General features: G+C 49.6%; 1 protein-coding gene across 3 annotated transcripts in view; it reads right to left on the reverse strand.

The window, feature by feature from the left end:
- Positions 1-15130, reverse strand: part of EPHB2 (EPH receptor B2) — a 124575-nt gene that overhangs the window by 42557 nt on the left and 66888 nt on the right. For all 3 annotated transcript variants that reach the window (XM_084495148.1, XM_084495147.1, XM_084495149.1), the window contains exons 4-5: positions 1089-1244; positions 128-463 (exon numbers count right to left, since the gene is read on the reverse strand). In XM_084495148.1, the coding sequence (XP_084351274.1) occupies positions 128-463; positions 1089-1244 (492 nt within the window). The remainder of the gene's footprint in view (positions 1-127; positions 464-1088; positions 1245-15130) is intronic.

The raw sequence follows: 15130 nt of genomic DNA on the forward strand, positions 1-15130 counted from the left end.
GTCCTGCTCACCACACAGGCTTTCACCCAGCACCTCTTACCCAGGGGATCATCCTCTGCCTCCCACTTCCCTTCCCTAGGGTCTCAGCCTGGAGGGTCCCGCTGGGTGACAGGGGTTTGCTTCTTACCAGCCTGGTTGGTGGTGATGTTCACGGACGCAAACTGCGGGGAGAAGGGGCTCTGGTCGGTGACGCCGTTCACCGCCTGGATCTCGAAGGTGTACTGCGTGTGGGCCAGCAGGTCGCTGATGTAGATGCGAGGCTCCGTCAAGCCCAGCTGGCGCGGGGCGAACTGCACGTTGTCCCCGCAGCGCGTGCACGCCCCGCGGCCGGCGCCGCAGCTCTTGCAGATGATGTTGTACACCAGGTCCTCCCGGCCCCCCGAGTCCCGCGGCGGGGTCCACTCCAGCATCAGCGAGGTTTCGTTCACGCTGGAGATGACGGCCTGGGGGGCAGACGGGATGGCTGTGAAGGGAACAGACAGAAAGAGGTGTGAGAGCCGGAACCCTGCTCGTTGCTACAGGACCTGTGCCATCGCAGTCTGTCCTGCACCACCTCCTCTTCCCCAGACCCAGACAATGTGCAGCTTGCTGCTTCTCTTAGTGTCAGAGGTGTGTGAAGCTAACTGAACAGCCAAAAGCAGGAGTGGGAACAAAACCTGCCTACTTAACCCAGGCCAGCCCCTGCTGGTATGACCGCACAGTGCCCGTGACAAAATTCACCAGTTATTTCTTGTAGTTTCTGGCTCCGAGCCTTTGCACTGAACTCCTGAGTGCCTACACACAGGTCTTTGCATTCAGGTGCAGCCCTACACTGAAGACATCCCACAGACTAGAGCAGCACAGGGCAGCCCAAATTTCTGTTCTGTATGCCTGTGCAATGTTCACAAGCATGAACTGGCCCATGGTAAGAAAAAGCCCCCACTGCAAGGGCACTCCAGAGGAGGGGCTCTGAGCACCCTGACCTTTCAGACAGTGGCCGGCTGGAAATCTCCTCCAAAATCCCACTGAGACAGAGACCTTTGTGCTTTGACTGATGTCTCCTTTCCCAGCTGTGTGCCACCCTCCCCAGTTGCCCAGAGCCCACATACTGGTGCATGGCATGTCGACAGGGTCAGCATCTGCCCGGTAATATCCATTTCGGCAAACGCAGTTGGTGGCCCCTTCCGAAGTTGTCCGGCTGTTAATCGGGCAGTGGATGCATCCTTCATCCCCTTGGCTGGCCTTGAAAGTCCCTGATGGGCAGCCTGGAAGGAAACCAAGAGCAACAGTGAGCAGCAAGGAAGGAGGGCTGACGGGGATGCCCAGAGCTTGGTAACACTGCCAGAAAATACCCCTGGGGCTTTGCAGTGTCCAAAGCCAAAACCTGACTAGTTGAAATAAACAAACTGGAGAAAGAGCAGCTGGTCCAAAGGCCCTGAAAAGGCAGGCACTGCTGCTCGTACCGCCTACAGAGATGGGGTTCCCATGCAGATGTCCCTCCCACTGTGTTCCCAACCGCAAGCGCAGAATGGGGTCTTCTCAATGAGTCTCAGCACTACAAAGGGGATTTTAATCCACAGTCGTGTAGGATATTCAGAGTGGTGTCTTTCAGCCACCACAGTCCTCCCTGAAACAGCAGCCTCCCAGGGAAGATGGCACAGGCTGGGCACATGCATTGCCCAGAATACCTTCCTACCTTCCAACAGGTTCAGGGACATCCTAAGAGGCAGGCTCTTTGCATTCTTTCACTAAGCTACCCAGTCACTTTTTTATTCCACGTAAATTTTTTTTGCACCCATTACATGCAGAAGCAAGGAGCTCCGTGGAGTAATGTGCTGTGAAGAACTGCTGTCCTCTGCTTCAAAGCTGCCGAGTTGTTTGATGTAAACTCACACTGGCATTGGCAATGCACACTCAGTGGTCATCCACCTCCTCCCCTTAGGATTGTACAAACCTCTGTCATGTCCAGTGCTAGAAGCATGATATTCACTATTTTATTCTCTACTCTTTTCTCAAAATTAGCAAATTCTGAGTTGTTTTTAACCACCAGTGTACCACCCAGACTACTCATCATAGTCCCAAGGTCTTTTTTTTTAGAGATCAGCTCACAACCTGTCACAGTGTGTGTATGTGTAGTTGGAGTAGTTTTCTCCCACTGATATTACTTCATGTGAATTGGATGACAATTGTTCTCTCATTCCCCAGTCAAGCCATCTCATAATGGCATGCAACTTTTGCAGCTCTCCACAGTCAGTTCTTGTCTGTTTACTTTTGGGTTAGTCACTTCTGCACATACACTCAGGAGGATGAATCTCAGAACAAACCTTGCAGGATGGACCAGAGACCTCCCTCTGCTGCCAGAATAGGCCACTTACTCCTACCCTCTGCTACCATCTCTAAACCAGTCCTTTCTGCCACAAGAGCATCTTCACTCTCAGCGTGGGATTCTGCCTAATGACTTTCTTCTACAGCCTTTGGGGGGGAGAGGGTGGTGTCCTCCTTTTAGAGGAGGCAGAACTGACCTGTACAAAGCAGTGCTGACTCTTCCACTCTTCCGAAGAATTTTACATTCATGCTAGTGCCCACCATTTCTGCTCTTCTTTATTTTCCTCTTGTTTTTGCAATTAGCAATGCCATTGCTAATCATGCCATCACACTGCTTAGAGGGCTCTGCCACACAAGCAGCAGCATGAAGGGGTCTAGCCCTGCTGGGGCTCTGACCTCTAAGCTGCCCACTGTTGAAGATGCACCATTAGCAACAGCCACAAAAAAAATTGTGTTGAGCAAGGCATGACGGATGAGGGTGGCTCAGGGAGTGTGTGGTGCCTGCAACAGATGGCTGCTGAAGGCTGGACCACAATGTGAAATACAGTATTAACAGATACAGTACATACGGCTAAAAATATCACTGCAAAGACCACCAGAAGATCCTTTCCAACTCAAAGGATCACCAATGCCAATGCAAAAGCTTGGCTGTACCTATTTATCATCATGGCTCTCGGTGATTACTCTTGGTTGCAGCTTTCCGCCACTGCTAATTTCTTGTGCAGAACGAAGAGCCTGGGGGGTGGCAGGTGGCTTCTGCACTGAAACAAGTTAAACCAACTTCTACTTCAATTCACTGCCAAGTTTGTCAGGAATGAGGTAGATCAGAAAAACAGCCTGGGAAAAACATATACTTGGGGTTTCTGTAAGTAAGAGTTAGTACAGAGAAGTACTTTTTTTTTTTTTTTTTTCCTTTGAAAACAACATAAAAAAGGCTTGCCAATTTTCATCTTCCCTCCTCCAAAATCATCTTGAGTTTTCAATTAGATCACCAACAGAACCGGACACAGTGCTCCAGGTGAGGCCTGGCCAGGGCAGAGCAGAGGGGGAGGATCCCCTCCCTTGACCTGCTGGCCACGCTCCTTTTAATGCCCACCAGGATCCCGTTGGCCTTCTTGGCCACCAGGGCACACTGCTGGCTCACGGCCAACCTGTCGTCCACCAGGACCCCCAGGTCCTTCTCCGCAGAGCTCCTCTCCAGCAGGTCAGCCCCCAGCCTGTACTGATGTGTGTGCTTGTCCCTTCCCAGGTGCAGGACTCTACACCTACTCTTATTAAACCTCATTTGGTTTCTTCCTGTCCATCTCTCCAGCCCGTCCAGGTCTCGCTGAATGGCAGCACAGCCTTCTGGCGTGTCAGCCACTGCTCCCAGCTTTGTGTCATCGGCGTACTTGCTGAGGGCAGACACTATTCCCTCATCAAGGTCATTGATGAAGATGTTGAACAAGACCAGACCATTTGGACTGCACGTGCCAGTTCTCTGTTACAGAGAAGTGATGGTGGCTCTGCGGCTGAAATGATAACATGGCCCCTGTACTAATACCAATTTTTGAAACATGATAAAAACAGCACATATAATTACTCCAGCCTGACATTCAGGGTGAATTATAGGGTCATTTGACCAAGGAAGTTTTGAGACATGGGCCTCTTTCACCTTCCCAAGGCTTATTTTAAAAATAACAACTTTTCTGTACAACTTCTTTTGTATCAGGATAGGGATACCTCAAAATGACACCTACACTGCTGTGATTAAGTGACCCAAGGGACAAAGGTAAAAACATTCCCAAGGTTTGGACTGGCATAGGGTGAAAGGCTGGGGGTCCCAGCAGGGCTGGCTGCACACTGCATGGTCTAAGCGAGTGCCTTGCTTCTCCCCACCAGCTGCCATCAGCACTTCTGCACGTGCTGCTCCTGGAGTGGGGCAAAACTCAGAGAGTGAACAATTGTTCAACAGAACATACCAAAGTAGACTGCTAAAATTCCTTTCATGTGCCCTAAAAACACGGTTACTGCTTTTGGCACCTATCTTCCTCTCCAGGAAGTGTTCCCTACATACTTGGGACATAATAATCCTGCAAAATGAGAGCATTTTGGTATGGCTTGTTTGAAATGTTCTGAAATCGTGCTGAAAGACAGCAAAATCACTGAAATTTGATGCAAAGCTTCTTTTTTTTTTCCTTTTTCTTTTTTTTTTTTTTTTGGCCAAGTAATGACACCTTCCAAAAGTAATTTAATTATTTTGTTCAAAACTGTTTTGTTCCCTCCAGGTCTTCCTGAGTGAGAAAACAGCTTTTAATTTGGAATCCACCCAATTCCCTGTTTCCAAAGTAAATAGCAAATCCAAACACAAGTCTTCACACAGGGGCTAAAACGAATTCCACTAGGACAGAACGGATGTTCTCCTAACTTGCTGGAAGACGTCAGGTCACCCATTTTCTGCCCTGGGTAGTGACAGAAGCTGTGGAATTTGCTGCTTTCCCTTCTGCTTGCAATGGGAGCTAGGGGCAGAGCCTCTCTAGAAACTCCTGCTTGGAGAGAGGAGCAGAAACTGTGAAAAGCATAGAGATTCCTATGGCAGAACTGCTTTATTTATCAGAACATCCTTTATCCCTGGAGTGCTATTAGCTTGACAGTGCCCATCACTGAAGCAGGAGTGCTTTGCAGTTTACCACGTGGTGAGCTCCTCCACCTCTAGCACCAACCGGAGGACTGATAATAGGGGTTCATGGCAAATACATGGACCTTTAATTGCCTGTCTGCTGCACACCAGCATGGATGTTTGCCTCTCTGGAGTATGGCTATGAGACAGCAGCAGGTTTGCTAAGAACAGGGGCTGCAGCTCTCTTAAGAGCACAAAGACCTTTGCAGTGCCCAGTGTTCTCATTTCCTACCCAGCCAGGGTAGAAGAAAAAGCCTTCAGACTAATGTGCAGGTCAGGCCACAGAGGGGATCCATGTCTGCAAGCCCCGAGTCCCACTGCCTCTCTCTAACCTCCTTTTTAACTAATTCAGTGTGCGCTGAACAGGCTCCACATAGGTACCTCTGCATGAAAACTGCCCTGGACTTTAGAGTCCATCGTAGCATTGCATAGACCACTTCTGCAAACAGCTCAGCACGAGCACATCTCTCTTATAATAGAAGTTTCTAAAATGGCACCTTAAATCCATGCTAATGGTTCTGAGGAGTGGCCTTCCTCAGCTCCCTTTGCCTGGCCTTTTTTCTCCTGGCAGCCTTCTTCCACTCAAGCAAGGCTTTTTTAACAGCTGATGGAAAGCAGCAGCCCGGGCTCTGTCAGTTAGGATCTGAGGAGTCTTAAATCCCCAGCCTTATCTCCCTGCTGCCTCTCGTCCCCATCCAGGGCTGGGGGTGGAGGATAGGCAGGCCTCTGCCTGGTCTACTGCCCTGGCCAGGGCTCTCCTGGAGCACTGTGCCCAGTTCTGGGCTCCCTGGCACAAAACAGACAGGAATCTGCTGGAAAGAGGCCAGCGGAGGGCCACAGAGATGATACGGGGCCTGGAGCATCTCCCCTGTGAGGAGGGGCTGAGAGACCTGGGGCTGTTCAGCCTGGAGAAGAGAAGGCTGAGGGGGGATCTCAGCAATGTGTATAAATACCTGAGGGTGGGAGACAGAGGGATTTGGCCAACCTCTTTTCAGTGGGCTGTGGGGACAGGACAAGGGGCCATGGCCACAAAATGGAGCCCAGGCAGTTCCACACCAACATGCAAAATAATTTCTTCAAGGTGAGGGTGACGGAGCACTGGGACAGGCTGCCCAGGGAGGCTGTGGGGTCTCCTTCTCCAGAGATATTCAAGGCCTGTCTGGACACCTACGTGGGCAACCTGCTCTAGGGAACCTGCTTTGGCAGGGGGGTTGGACCCAATGATCACTGGAGGTCCCTTCCAACCCCACAGTCCTGTGATTCTGTAGCCCCCGACCTACAGGACCCCATAGGGATGATGCACTTCGTGGCCCAGAGAGCCTGCACTGGTCCCCTCTGCCACATCCTTCCTCCTGCCCTCTCATGCGCTGCTTGGTGCTCAAAGCACTGAGCCATGATCAAAGGTCTCCCAGTTCCCCTCAGAGGTGTATTAGCTCTAAATGCACATTCCCCTAGCTGGGTCTGTACCTTGGGACCAAACTACACAAAAACTCTTTGCCTCACCTGCAAAAGTTGCCCAGTCTCTGCTTGTTCCTGTCCTCAGGCCTTCACAGTGTTTGTCACCTTAATGAAATGATGGCCTCTAAACAAACCAAAAGAGCAATGTTGCCTTTGGATCTACCTATGTTTTTTCCTGGAAATCTTACTGCCATAGGGAAAAGAATTCAATTCTGCCTTGCAGAGCAGAAGGCAGGCAGCATCACCTACCCCCTTGCATTGGCTGCTGGCTCTGAAAACGACAGGATCCTGAGCCTCTAGATGCCAGCTCTCAACACTCATCCTTCCTGGGACAGCCTTCCTCTACGTACTGCAGAGGTCCTACCATTTCCTTCCTGATAAATGTAATTAGCAGCCCACACTGCTACCTCATACTCGAGATAAGCAATTAATACCATTGCCAGGTGCTGTCACTGGCAATGACAGTGACAGCACTTGGAGAGCAGAGGATAGAAATGCAAAAAGGAAAACAGGGTTAAATGAGATTAGCTGAAGAGGAACGTGGAGCCCAGCCGACCTCTGTGATGTGGATTAAAGAGTTGTCAATAAAGGAAGAATCCACAATGCAAATGTTCCAGTTTAACCCAGTCATTCTCCATAGGACAGAAATAGAAGCTGACAGCACAAGCCTGCAAGAGTATCTTCCCACTGCTAACGGCTTTTAGATAACTCACCATGCTGTTATTGAACGGCATCCTGCACCTCAAGGAGATCACGATGGACCACATCATCTCCCCAAAGTACTCCTGCTCCTGCCTCCCAAGCAAAGGTGCCAACACTCCAAAACCCACATCCTCCACAATACTACTCCCAAGATTTTCCCTTGAGAACCTCATCTGCCTCCCAGCTTCAGCCCAGGGCACCGTCAGACAACTCCCTTGGAGGTGTCTCCAGCAAGGACTTCCATCATGCTGCACCCTGCATGCTTGCAGCTCACCACTGGGTGCACAGTTCAAGAGGTCACTTCTTATCCTCACACATTCAGCCAAAAACAAACAAACAAACAAACAAAACAAACAGGAATGTGGACCACCCCTTTGTCTCTGATCTCTCAGCCCTCTTCACAGCCACTCCAGGGACAGCACCAGGGCGCTGTGAGATGCAGAGGGACAGTGCTTAGTGTGCAAGAGTGAAAGTGGGACACACACACTGGCTCCGTGGACATGTGCAGAAGGCAGCACTGAGTCACTGTGGGAGTGTGATGGGACCTTGGGAATGGGCTGTCACAGAGGTACGGAGAGGCCCAGCCAGGGTAGAGTGATTCCCTGTTTGGGAGGCTTTCCAAAGAAGCACACTGGAATGCCCTGCGAGGGACAAATCATCCAAAGGCACCCTAGCAGCTCTGTCCCGGTGCCCACACACTAGCAACACGGCCAAGCCCTTGCCTCGGACAGGGTTCATGGAGGTGCCTGCCAGCAAATCCCTCCTGTAGCTGGAGTCCTCTGCCTCTGCAGGGTTCACAAGGTCATCTCCCTGCTAGCACTGTGCAGAAGTTCAAGCATCTGGCTAGACCACCGCACCTGTGGGCATGCACACCTGCGAGTCGAGGCGCATCCATCAGTCGTGAGGGGATTCAGCTGTCAGTGAGAAATGATTGGAATTTCTTACCTGATGGTGGTTCAGCCTCCCTGACCTGTCACGGGGGATCTTAAAGAGAAAGGGAAAGCTTTCCATCCCTGCCTGAGCACAAAGAGACCGGGGTGTTCCCAGCATCCTCAGATTACAGATGGCAGGGACCATAATTGAGCATGAATCCTGCTAGAGCTGTTCAGCAGACACCCGAGAGAAGCCTCCTCTGTGCAGAGGACATGCTTCAGCCCTAAACCTCTCAGGATCTGTATGCTCTGCAGGGCACTGAATACCAAGGGCCAGCCCCAAAGACAATTCACAGCTCACTTGCAGAGGCGAGCTTTCCCGCATGAAACTGAAATCAAGCAGAGGGTTGAAAATTCAGAAGTGCTTTGTGCCTCCTTGCTCCTGAAGATGTGTGAAGAGCATTCAAATCCATATTTGCAAGACAGAGCTCAGCAGCTAGTGGTGCTCTCCTGCCCAGAGCTGGAGTATTTAGAACAGTGCAGTTGGAAGGGACCTACAGAGGTCGGAGTCCACCTGCCTGACCACCTCAGGGCTAACCAAAAGTTAAAGCATATTATTGAGGGCATTGTCCAAATGCCTCTTGGAAGTCCACCAGGGCAGGAACATTGGACAATGCTGGTCTAGGAGTGCTCCCAGCCTTGTCATACCGGGTAATTCAGTTTTAACCCCAAAACCTTGTCTCAGCAGCTTGGCATGCGCCAAACTACCCGGAGCTTGAGGTAGAAAACAGCATCGCACCAGGAGTCGAGGGATTATTTGCATGGAGTGATGCCAGCCTGGGCCAGACGAGGTACTGAGCCACAGAGTTATTTCTGTGCAGATACGTGCTCAGAGATGTACAAAATGTCGTGTTCTCCTTATTCATCCTCCAGTTTTCACGCGCTGCAGAGAATGCACTGGCATGTATTGTAGCCTCTGACTGCAAAACTGTGGGGTTGTTTTGGTTTTACTGTAGATTCCTTAAACTATGGCAATTTATTTTGATATTTAAAAAAAATAAATGTTTTTCAGGGCAGAAAGCATGACCTTTTTCAATAAATGTAAACACTGCAGTGCTACACACTGGCAGAGTGGTTGCTTAAGCAGTAAGCCAGTTTTCTCCAAGTGGTCTCCAGAAGAATTTAAGACTTTCACATTTTGTTCCTTTGTTTGGTCTTGTTTAAATGTTTCCCAAAGCTTCTGCCGGGAGAGCTCTGCCTCCGGAGGGTGGTATGTTAACAGGAACAGCTCCCAGCCTTTTAACATAGGGAAGAAGCAAACTGAGCAAGCAAGTGGTGACATCAAAGTTGCACTGATGGAAAACCCCTAATCCTATAAACCCTTCCTGCTTTAATTGGTGTTAAAACAAAGATAATCTTATCTCAGCCCTATAAAAGAAGGGATAGGATGTACTCTCTAAAAGCCTCTCTAAAAGCTCTCGTAAACTTGACAAACATTCCATGTTTAGAGCTCAAGAAGAATGACTTTAATCCTAAAGGAAACATGAAAGTAAAAAGGGAGCTTTTCCTGGACGAGAGCCCTTCAAGTGGACCCTCTGCCCACCCCGTTGGGGAGCAGCCTGAGCCCAGGAGAGCCTGCACGGAGCCTGCCAGGCTGATCTTCCCCCCGGAGCCCTTTCCACGAGATGCATCCTCAGACGGGTCTGTGGAGGTCCTGGCCAAGCTCTGCGGGTGCTGCCTGGTCCCAGTTCGGAGTCACTCCACATCTCCAGATGTGAGCAGAGACAGGATCAGGCCTCCGACGTGTGCCTCCAGCTCCCGAGGCTCCAAGTGCATCTGTGGCTGTTCGATATCTGTGCTGTGAGCAGCCTGTCCCTACCCATCTCCCTTATTAAGGATATTGAAGGAGCAGGAAGGAAATCTGTTTCAGGGTCAGGGGTGCAAAGCCTGAGACTTTGCCTAAAACAAGGGCTTTTAGGGGCATCTCTGCCTGACTCAATCCCTCACAGCCAGCATTCAGAATTTTTGGCAGCACCGTTTCCAAATGGATCTGCCTTCACTCTCCATGGCAAGAGGGGCAGGGCAGTGGCCCCCATCCCTGTGCTCTCCTCTCCACCTCCAGCTGGCACTCTGCAGACCCTGCCTAGGTGCAGTTCCCAAAAGGAGCCTTTCCAGGGCACAAGAAGCTTTTCCAGGTGGAGACGGGAGTGGCCAGGAAAACCTGGAGTGGGCACATTTAATCATTACGTTTTAACGCCGCTTAGCACCCAGTTTAGACAAGCTTAAAATACAGCCAGCTGGTGAAGTGCCAGGAGCCACTTTCCAGATGACAACATTGTTCTTTGTCAGCACTAGGTGCTGAGTGGAGCTGGCATAAGGGCTGATTAAAAATGGTTAGTTATGGTGGTTTAAATCACGGGGGATGTAGTTGCACAGTAACTTTGCAGCCTGCAGTGAGCAGAGAAGCTGAAGGCAGGCAGCACCACATGGGGAGGGAGGTCACACACCACCCAGGGCAGCTGCACGCCATCCACCTCTGCTTTCCAAAAACACCTTATAGTCTGCTTTTTTATGAAGTATGAAACCTGAGGAGAACCAGCCTTCCTCCAAAACATGTTCCCAGGAGCTGGAACTGCCCCAGTGCCCCTGTCCTCCTGCAGTTCAACCCAACACGGCCCAAGAAAATGAAGCCTGGGAGCATCCAGCGATCTTCCTCGTGGCAATTTCTCATTTATGAGACCAGAAAAACACAGGCTCACTGCTCAGACGTGAAAACTGGGTGTGCTCCTCTGGGAAAATCAGAAACATTGCCAAGTTTTAGAATAAGGAAACAAGACAGAGGACATGAGACTAGACTTAAGATCCTAAAGCTCCTCTGTCCTTCAGCAACGTGGGTGGATTATCAGCAGCAACCCTGATAAAATGATGCAGCAGTGGATTCCCTCACTCTGGCACTTGTGAGAATAATCACAAAACTCATTCTGTCCCCTGCTCAATGGACCACCACTTCCTGGCTGTAGGGATACATGCACAGTGAGTGGGATTATGCAAACACGCTGGTGGCCTGAAGGCAAAACCAGCCATTTATAACCAGAGCGCAAAGGTTAAACAGTCATTTGTAGAAATGCAGGGAACAAACTTGCATCTTCACTTTCCTTAAAGTCACAGGCTTTGCTAAATCAATCACACTTGAAAATGACAGTCCCCTTTTCCACAGCAAAGTCCCTTGGAACTGTTATCACACACACTCACCTCGTGGACCACGGTGCCAGCCTGGAATCCCAGAATCACAGATTTTAGGGATTGGAAGGGACCTTGAAAGATCATCTAGTCCAATCCCTAGGAACAACTGGATCAGGTCACACAGGAATGCATCCATGTGGGTTTTGGAAGTCTCCAGAGAAGGAGACTCCACAACCCTCCAGGCAGCCTGTTCCTTGTTCTGTCACCCTCACCGTGAAAAAGTTTCATCTCCTATTTAAGCAGAACCTCCTTTGTTCCAGCTCGCACCCATTGCCCCTTGTCTTAGCATCAGATGTCACTGAGAAGAGCCTGGCTCCATCCTCCTGACACTCACCCTTTACATATTTACAAACGTTAGTAAGGTCACCCCTCAGCCTCCTCAGCTGAAACCTCATGCTCCAAAGTAGAGGAAATCCTACAGACAGCCTCTGAAAAGTCTCTCCCTACAGCAGCATTATCAGCTTTGAGCTTTGAGGGGTTGGAGGAGGAAAGATGAGTGTTGGGAAAGCAAGGCTGATTGTGAGTCACGGCTCCTCCCCTAGAGAGGGCATGGCTGGAACCCCGGTGTCTGTCACTGCATCCATCTGTGTTTATATGGACTGTCTGTAGGGCTGAAGCATTATTTAGGAGCAGTCAGCTTGCTATCTGAGCACTGCAGGTGAAATAAAGCACATGAAGTATTCTAATCAGGAAGATTCACGACGGGGAGAGACAATTTTTAAAGCGCGCAGCCTTGAGTGCTGGAATGTTTGGAAATAGCAGGATTAAAGCAATTCAAACACCCCCTCCTGGCCCTCCCCAGCCCCCAAGCCCTCTCGTGTGTGTGCGTCACCAAGGCATCTGCAGCACACAATCACGTGCCATTTCTTCCCCACGTGCAGAGGACAGACAGGGCATGGGAGGGAGCACACTGGCTTCTGCAGGAACAGGCAGCTGCGTGCACGTGGGGTATCAATGAGCACAAGAGAGGGAAGCAGGAAGAGAGAGAAGAGCAAGGCAAGCAAAACCTGACTAGGAGAGCTCTTTTCCTGCATTTGATAGATGTTTTACACAATATGGATGGCTGTGTGGTATGATTATCCTCTGCTGGCATTGCCACCAGCTTCAGGGTCCCCAGATGCCTGGGAAGCTCTGGGGCCTGATAGGGATACCCAGACTGCTGTGTGTTCACAGACACATGTGAGGTCAACATGTCTTGTGTCATCACACAACCCAGGAGACAGCACGAGCTTAATGTGAATCTGCTACAGCTTCACTTCACCCACGGTTAATGTTCCTTTCTAATTTCCAGCCTCCTTGTCTCCTCCTGTAGAAGAAAAATAACATAGCTGGCTCCTCTGCATTGGTTGTTGTTGTCTGCCAGATGTTTAGGACAAACCACTGGGAAAATGTGGGCCCCAGCGGGTGAGGCTCTCCACGTCTCTCCAGACAACAGCCCTGACTATCCTGTACTCTGGATGGAGCAAGATGCTGAGAAAAAGCAGCACGGCCATGCCAAGATCACCACATGGCACAGCGCTGCATGCAAGGAGAGTTAAAGCAGTTTGAGCAACCTCGCTCCAGCATTATCCTGACGTGCTTGCTTTCATGAAGTGCAAAGAAATCCCCTTGGCAGGGCTCTTACGTATCATTTTCTACAAAATCCTTTTGAAAACCTCCCTGTTTTGCACAGCTGTAATGAAAATGTGTCCTGTAACTGAATAAATACCCAGGAGAAATTTCCACTGCTGGCATTGTCTCTACATTGAATGCATCCATTTGTTAGGAGTTTTTGTGCAGTACTGAGGGGTGCAAGGGATCAACATCAGTCTTTAGAAGGAGAAGGTTGAACCCTAGGTTCCCTGGTTTCCCTTGCACTGATAACTTTCTCTGTAAGGATGCTCTGATGAGGGAAAAGCAGCACCAAATAATTATCTGTCTATATCCATCAGGAGCAGTGTTGCATGGCAGGACCTGAGGCCAAGATCACAGAATGTTTGTAATTGGTGGAGAAAACACAGATTAGGAAGAGGTAATTTTCAACAGCTTGTAATTCCCCTTATTTGGGAGGGTTTTAACTGCATCCATCAAAATGCACCTTCCACGCCTGAAAGCTTTTCTCCGCCAGATTTCGTACTCTTACTGCGAAACGAAGAGACCTTGAAAAGAAATTGCAAGCAACGTGAGATGGAAAATTGTGAGGTTGCTCAAACACAAGCTCGGGAGCGTGCTGGATGGTTTCAGCTGTATGAAAGCTGAACTCAGTTCCTGCCTCCGTGCAGTTAACAGTAGCTGTCAATAAATCACGAGTCTTCCCCACCTCTCTGTTTTGCTGTCAGCAAAGCCACCAAGGCCTGGAAGGACAAACAACACACCAAGAACGATAACCAAGATTGCCTCAAGTATGTTGTTGCCCCCAGGAAAATGCAATTTCCTAATGCAAAGACGGATTTGTCAGCAAAAATTAATTCTGGCCAAGAAATAAGAGTGAAGGAGTAAAAATGTGTTTTAAAAATATCATGAACTGGCAGCACTGGCTTTAAGTTAACATAAAGGAAGTATAAGTGGTTGATAATGTAGCTAAGACGGCAGTGAAAAGAACAGGGCAAGATTAACAGCAAGAAGGTGGAAACCAAGAAGGCAAGAAAAATGAAGCCATAGTTAAAAGGTATGTCCTGCCCCCAACGTACATTGAAATCGTGAATTGTTACACATAAAGGAAGTGATATATAATGAATATTAGTGTACAGAGAAAGAGAAGGATCATTTCGAAATTGACACTTCCTTAAAACTTTCCATTCTCCCCTAAAGTAGGAAGAATATCAATGATCAGCTCCCGGTGCTAGGCAGGATTAGATAAATCGTACCCAAGAGCTTTAAGTACCCAAGAGCTTTAAGAGTCAGCCAAGGAAAACTGTGATGTGAGTACTGATGTTTATTAAACCAGTCCCAGAGAGAATGTTTCAGGGGACCAGCCAAACTAATAATATCGTGGCATATGATTTTCAAGGGTAAGAGATGCTTAGCTTCACACTGACCTTGGTCGAGACAACACCACCGCTGACAGGGGCAGTCAGTGGAGGAAACGATACTAAAGAAAGTCCCCTGAAATATTTTCTTTGTATTAAAGGGTTTCGTTTACAGGAACTTGGTTTACCAATCACTTTGCAGAGGGGGATCAGAGATGCTCAGCAACCATCCTCCCGGCTGCGTCCTGCAAAAAGCGGCCTTTAGTTTGCAGTGCCACACTGAAGCAAACAGGCCAAAAAGCATGGGGCTGCTGCTGAGAATGGGCTGAGTGCGACATCCCAGCTGGAAGCTGCAGCAGATGATCAGGAAGGTCCTCAGGGGAAGGAGTTGGAGAGCACCCAGCACGTTGGGTCAGACTCAGATAGGATGTGAGAGCTGCACAGGACCAACTGGTGGTTCCTCGTGCCCCAGCAGGATATAAAAATATACATGTAGATAGATACAGGTTTCTTAGCCAGCAGAGTGCCTGAGCCCAGGGCTCATTTGGTTGTGAGGGGTCCTGAAAGTTCTCCTGCAAGACCTTCACTGCATTTTCCCCAATGTTAAGCCACTTTCGAAGCCCACAGCATGGCTATGGCTGTGGCTGATAGGATTTCCATTGCCTGCAGAGAAGGGGGGAAAAAACACATCTGCCTAGGTGGGAAGCAGCTGGGTTATTCAGAGCAGGGGCTGTGGCAGGAGAAGGGTTTTCTTCGAAGCTCAAGGCATCTGGAGCAATTCCAGGCAGGCCTACGTGCAGGACAGATGGCAGAGCCCCATTAATCTACACGGGCAAACCAAACCCATAAGTGCATAGCTCTCTGGGATGCTGCCAAGCATGAACTCTTACTTTAAAGGCCCTACTGCTCTTACTGGTTAATGTGGCCCCTGAGAAGGTCCCGTG

The sequence above is a fragment of the Aythya ferina genome (genome assembly GCF_964211825.1).
Source record: "Aythya ferina genome assembly, chromosome: 21".
In the NCBI taxonomy this organism is placed as follows: Eukaryota; Metazoa; Chordata; class Aves; order Anseriformes; family Anatidae; genus Aythya; species Aythya ferina.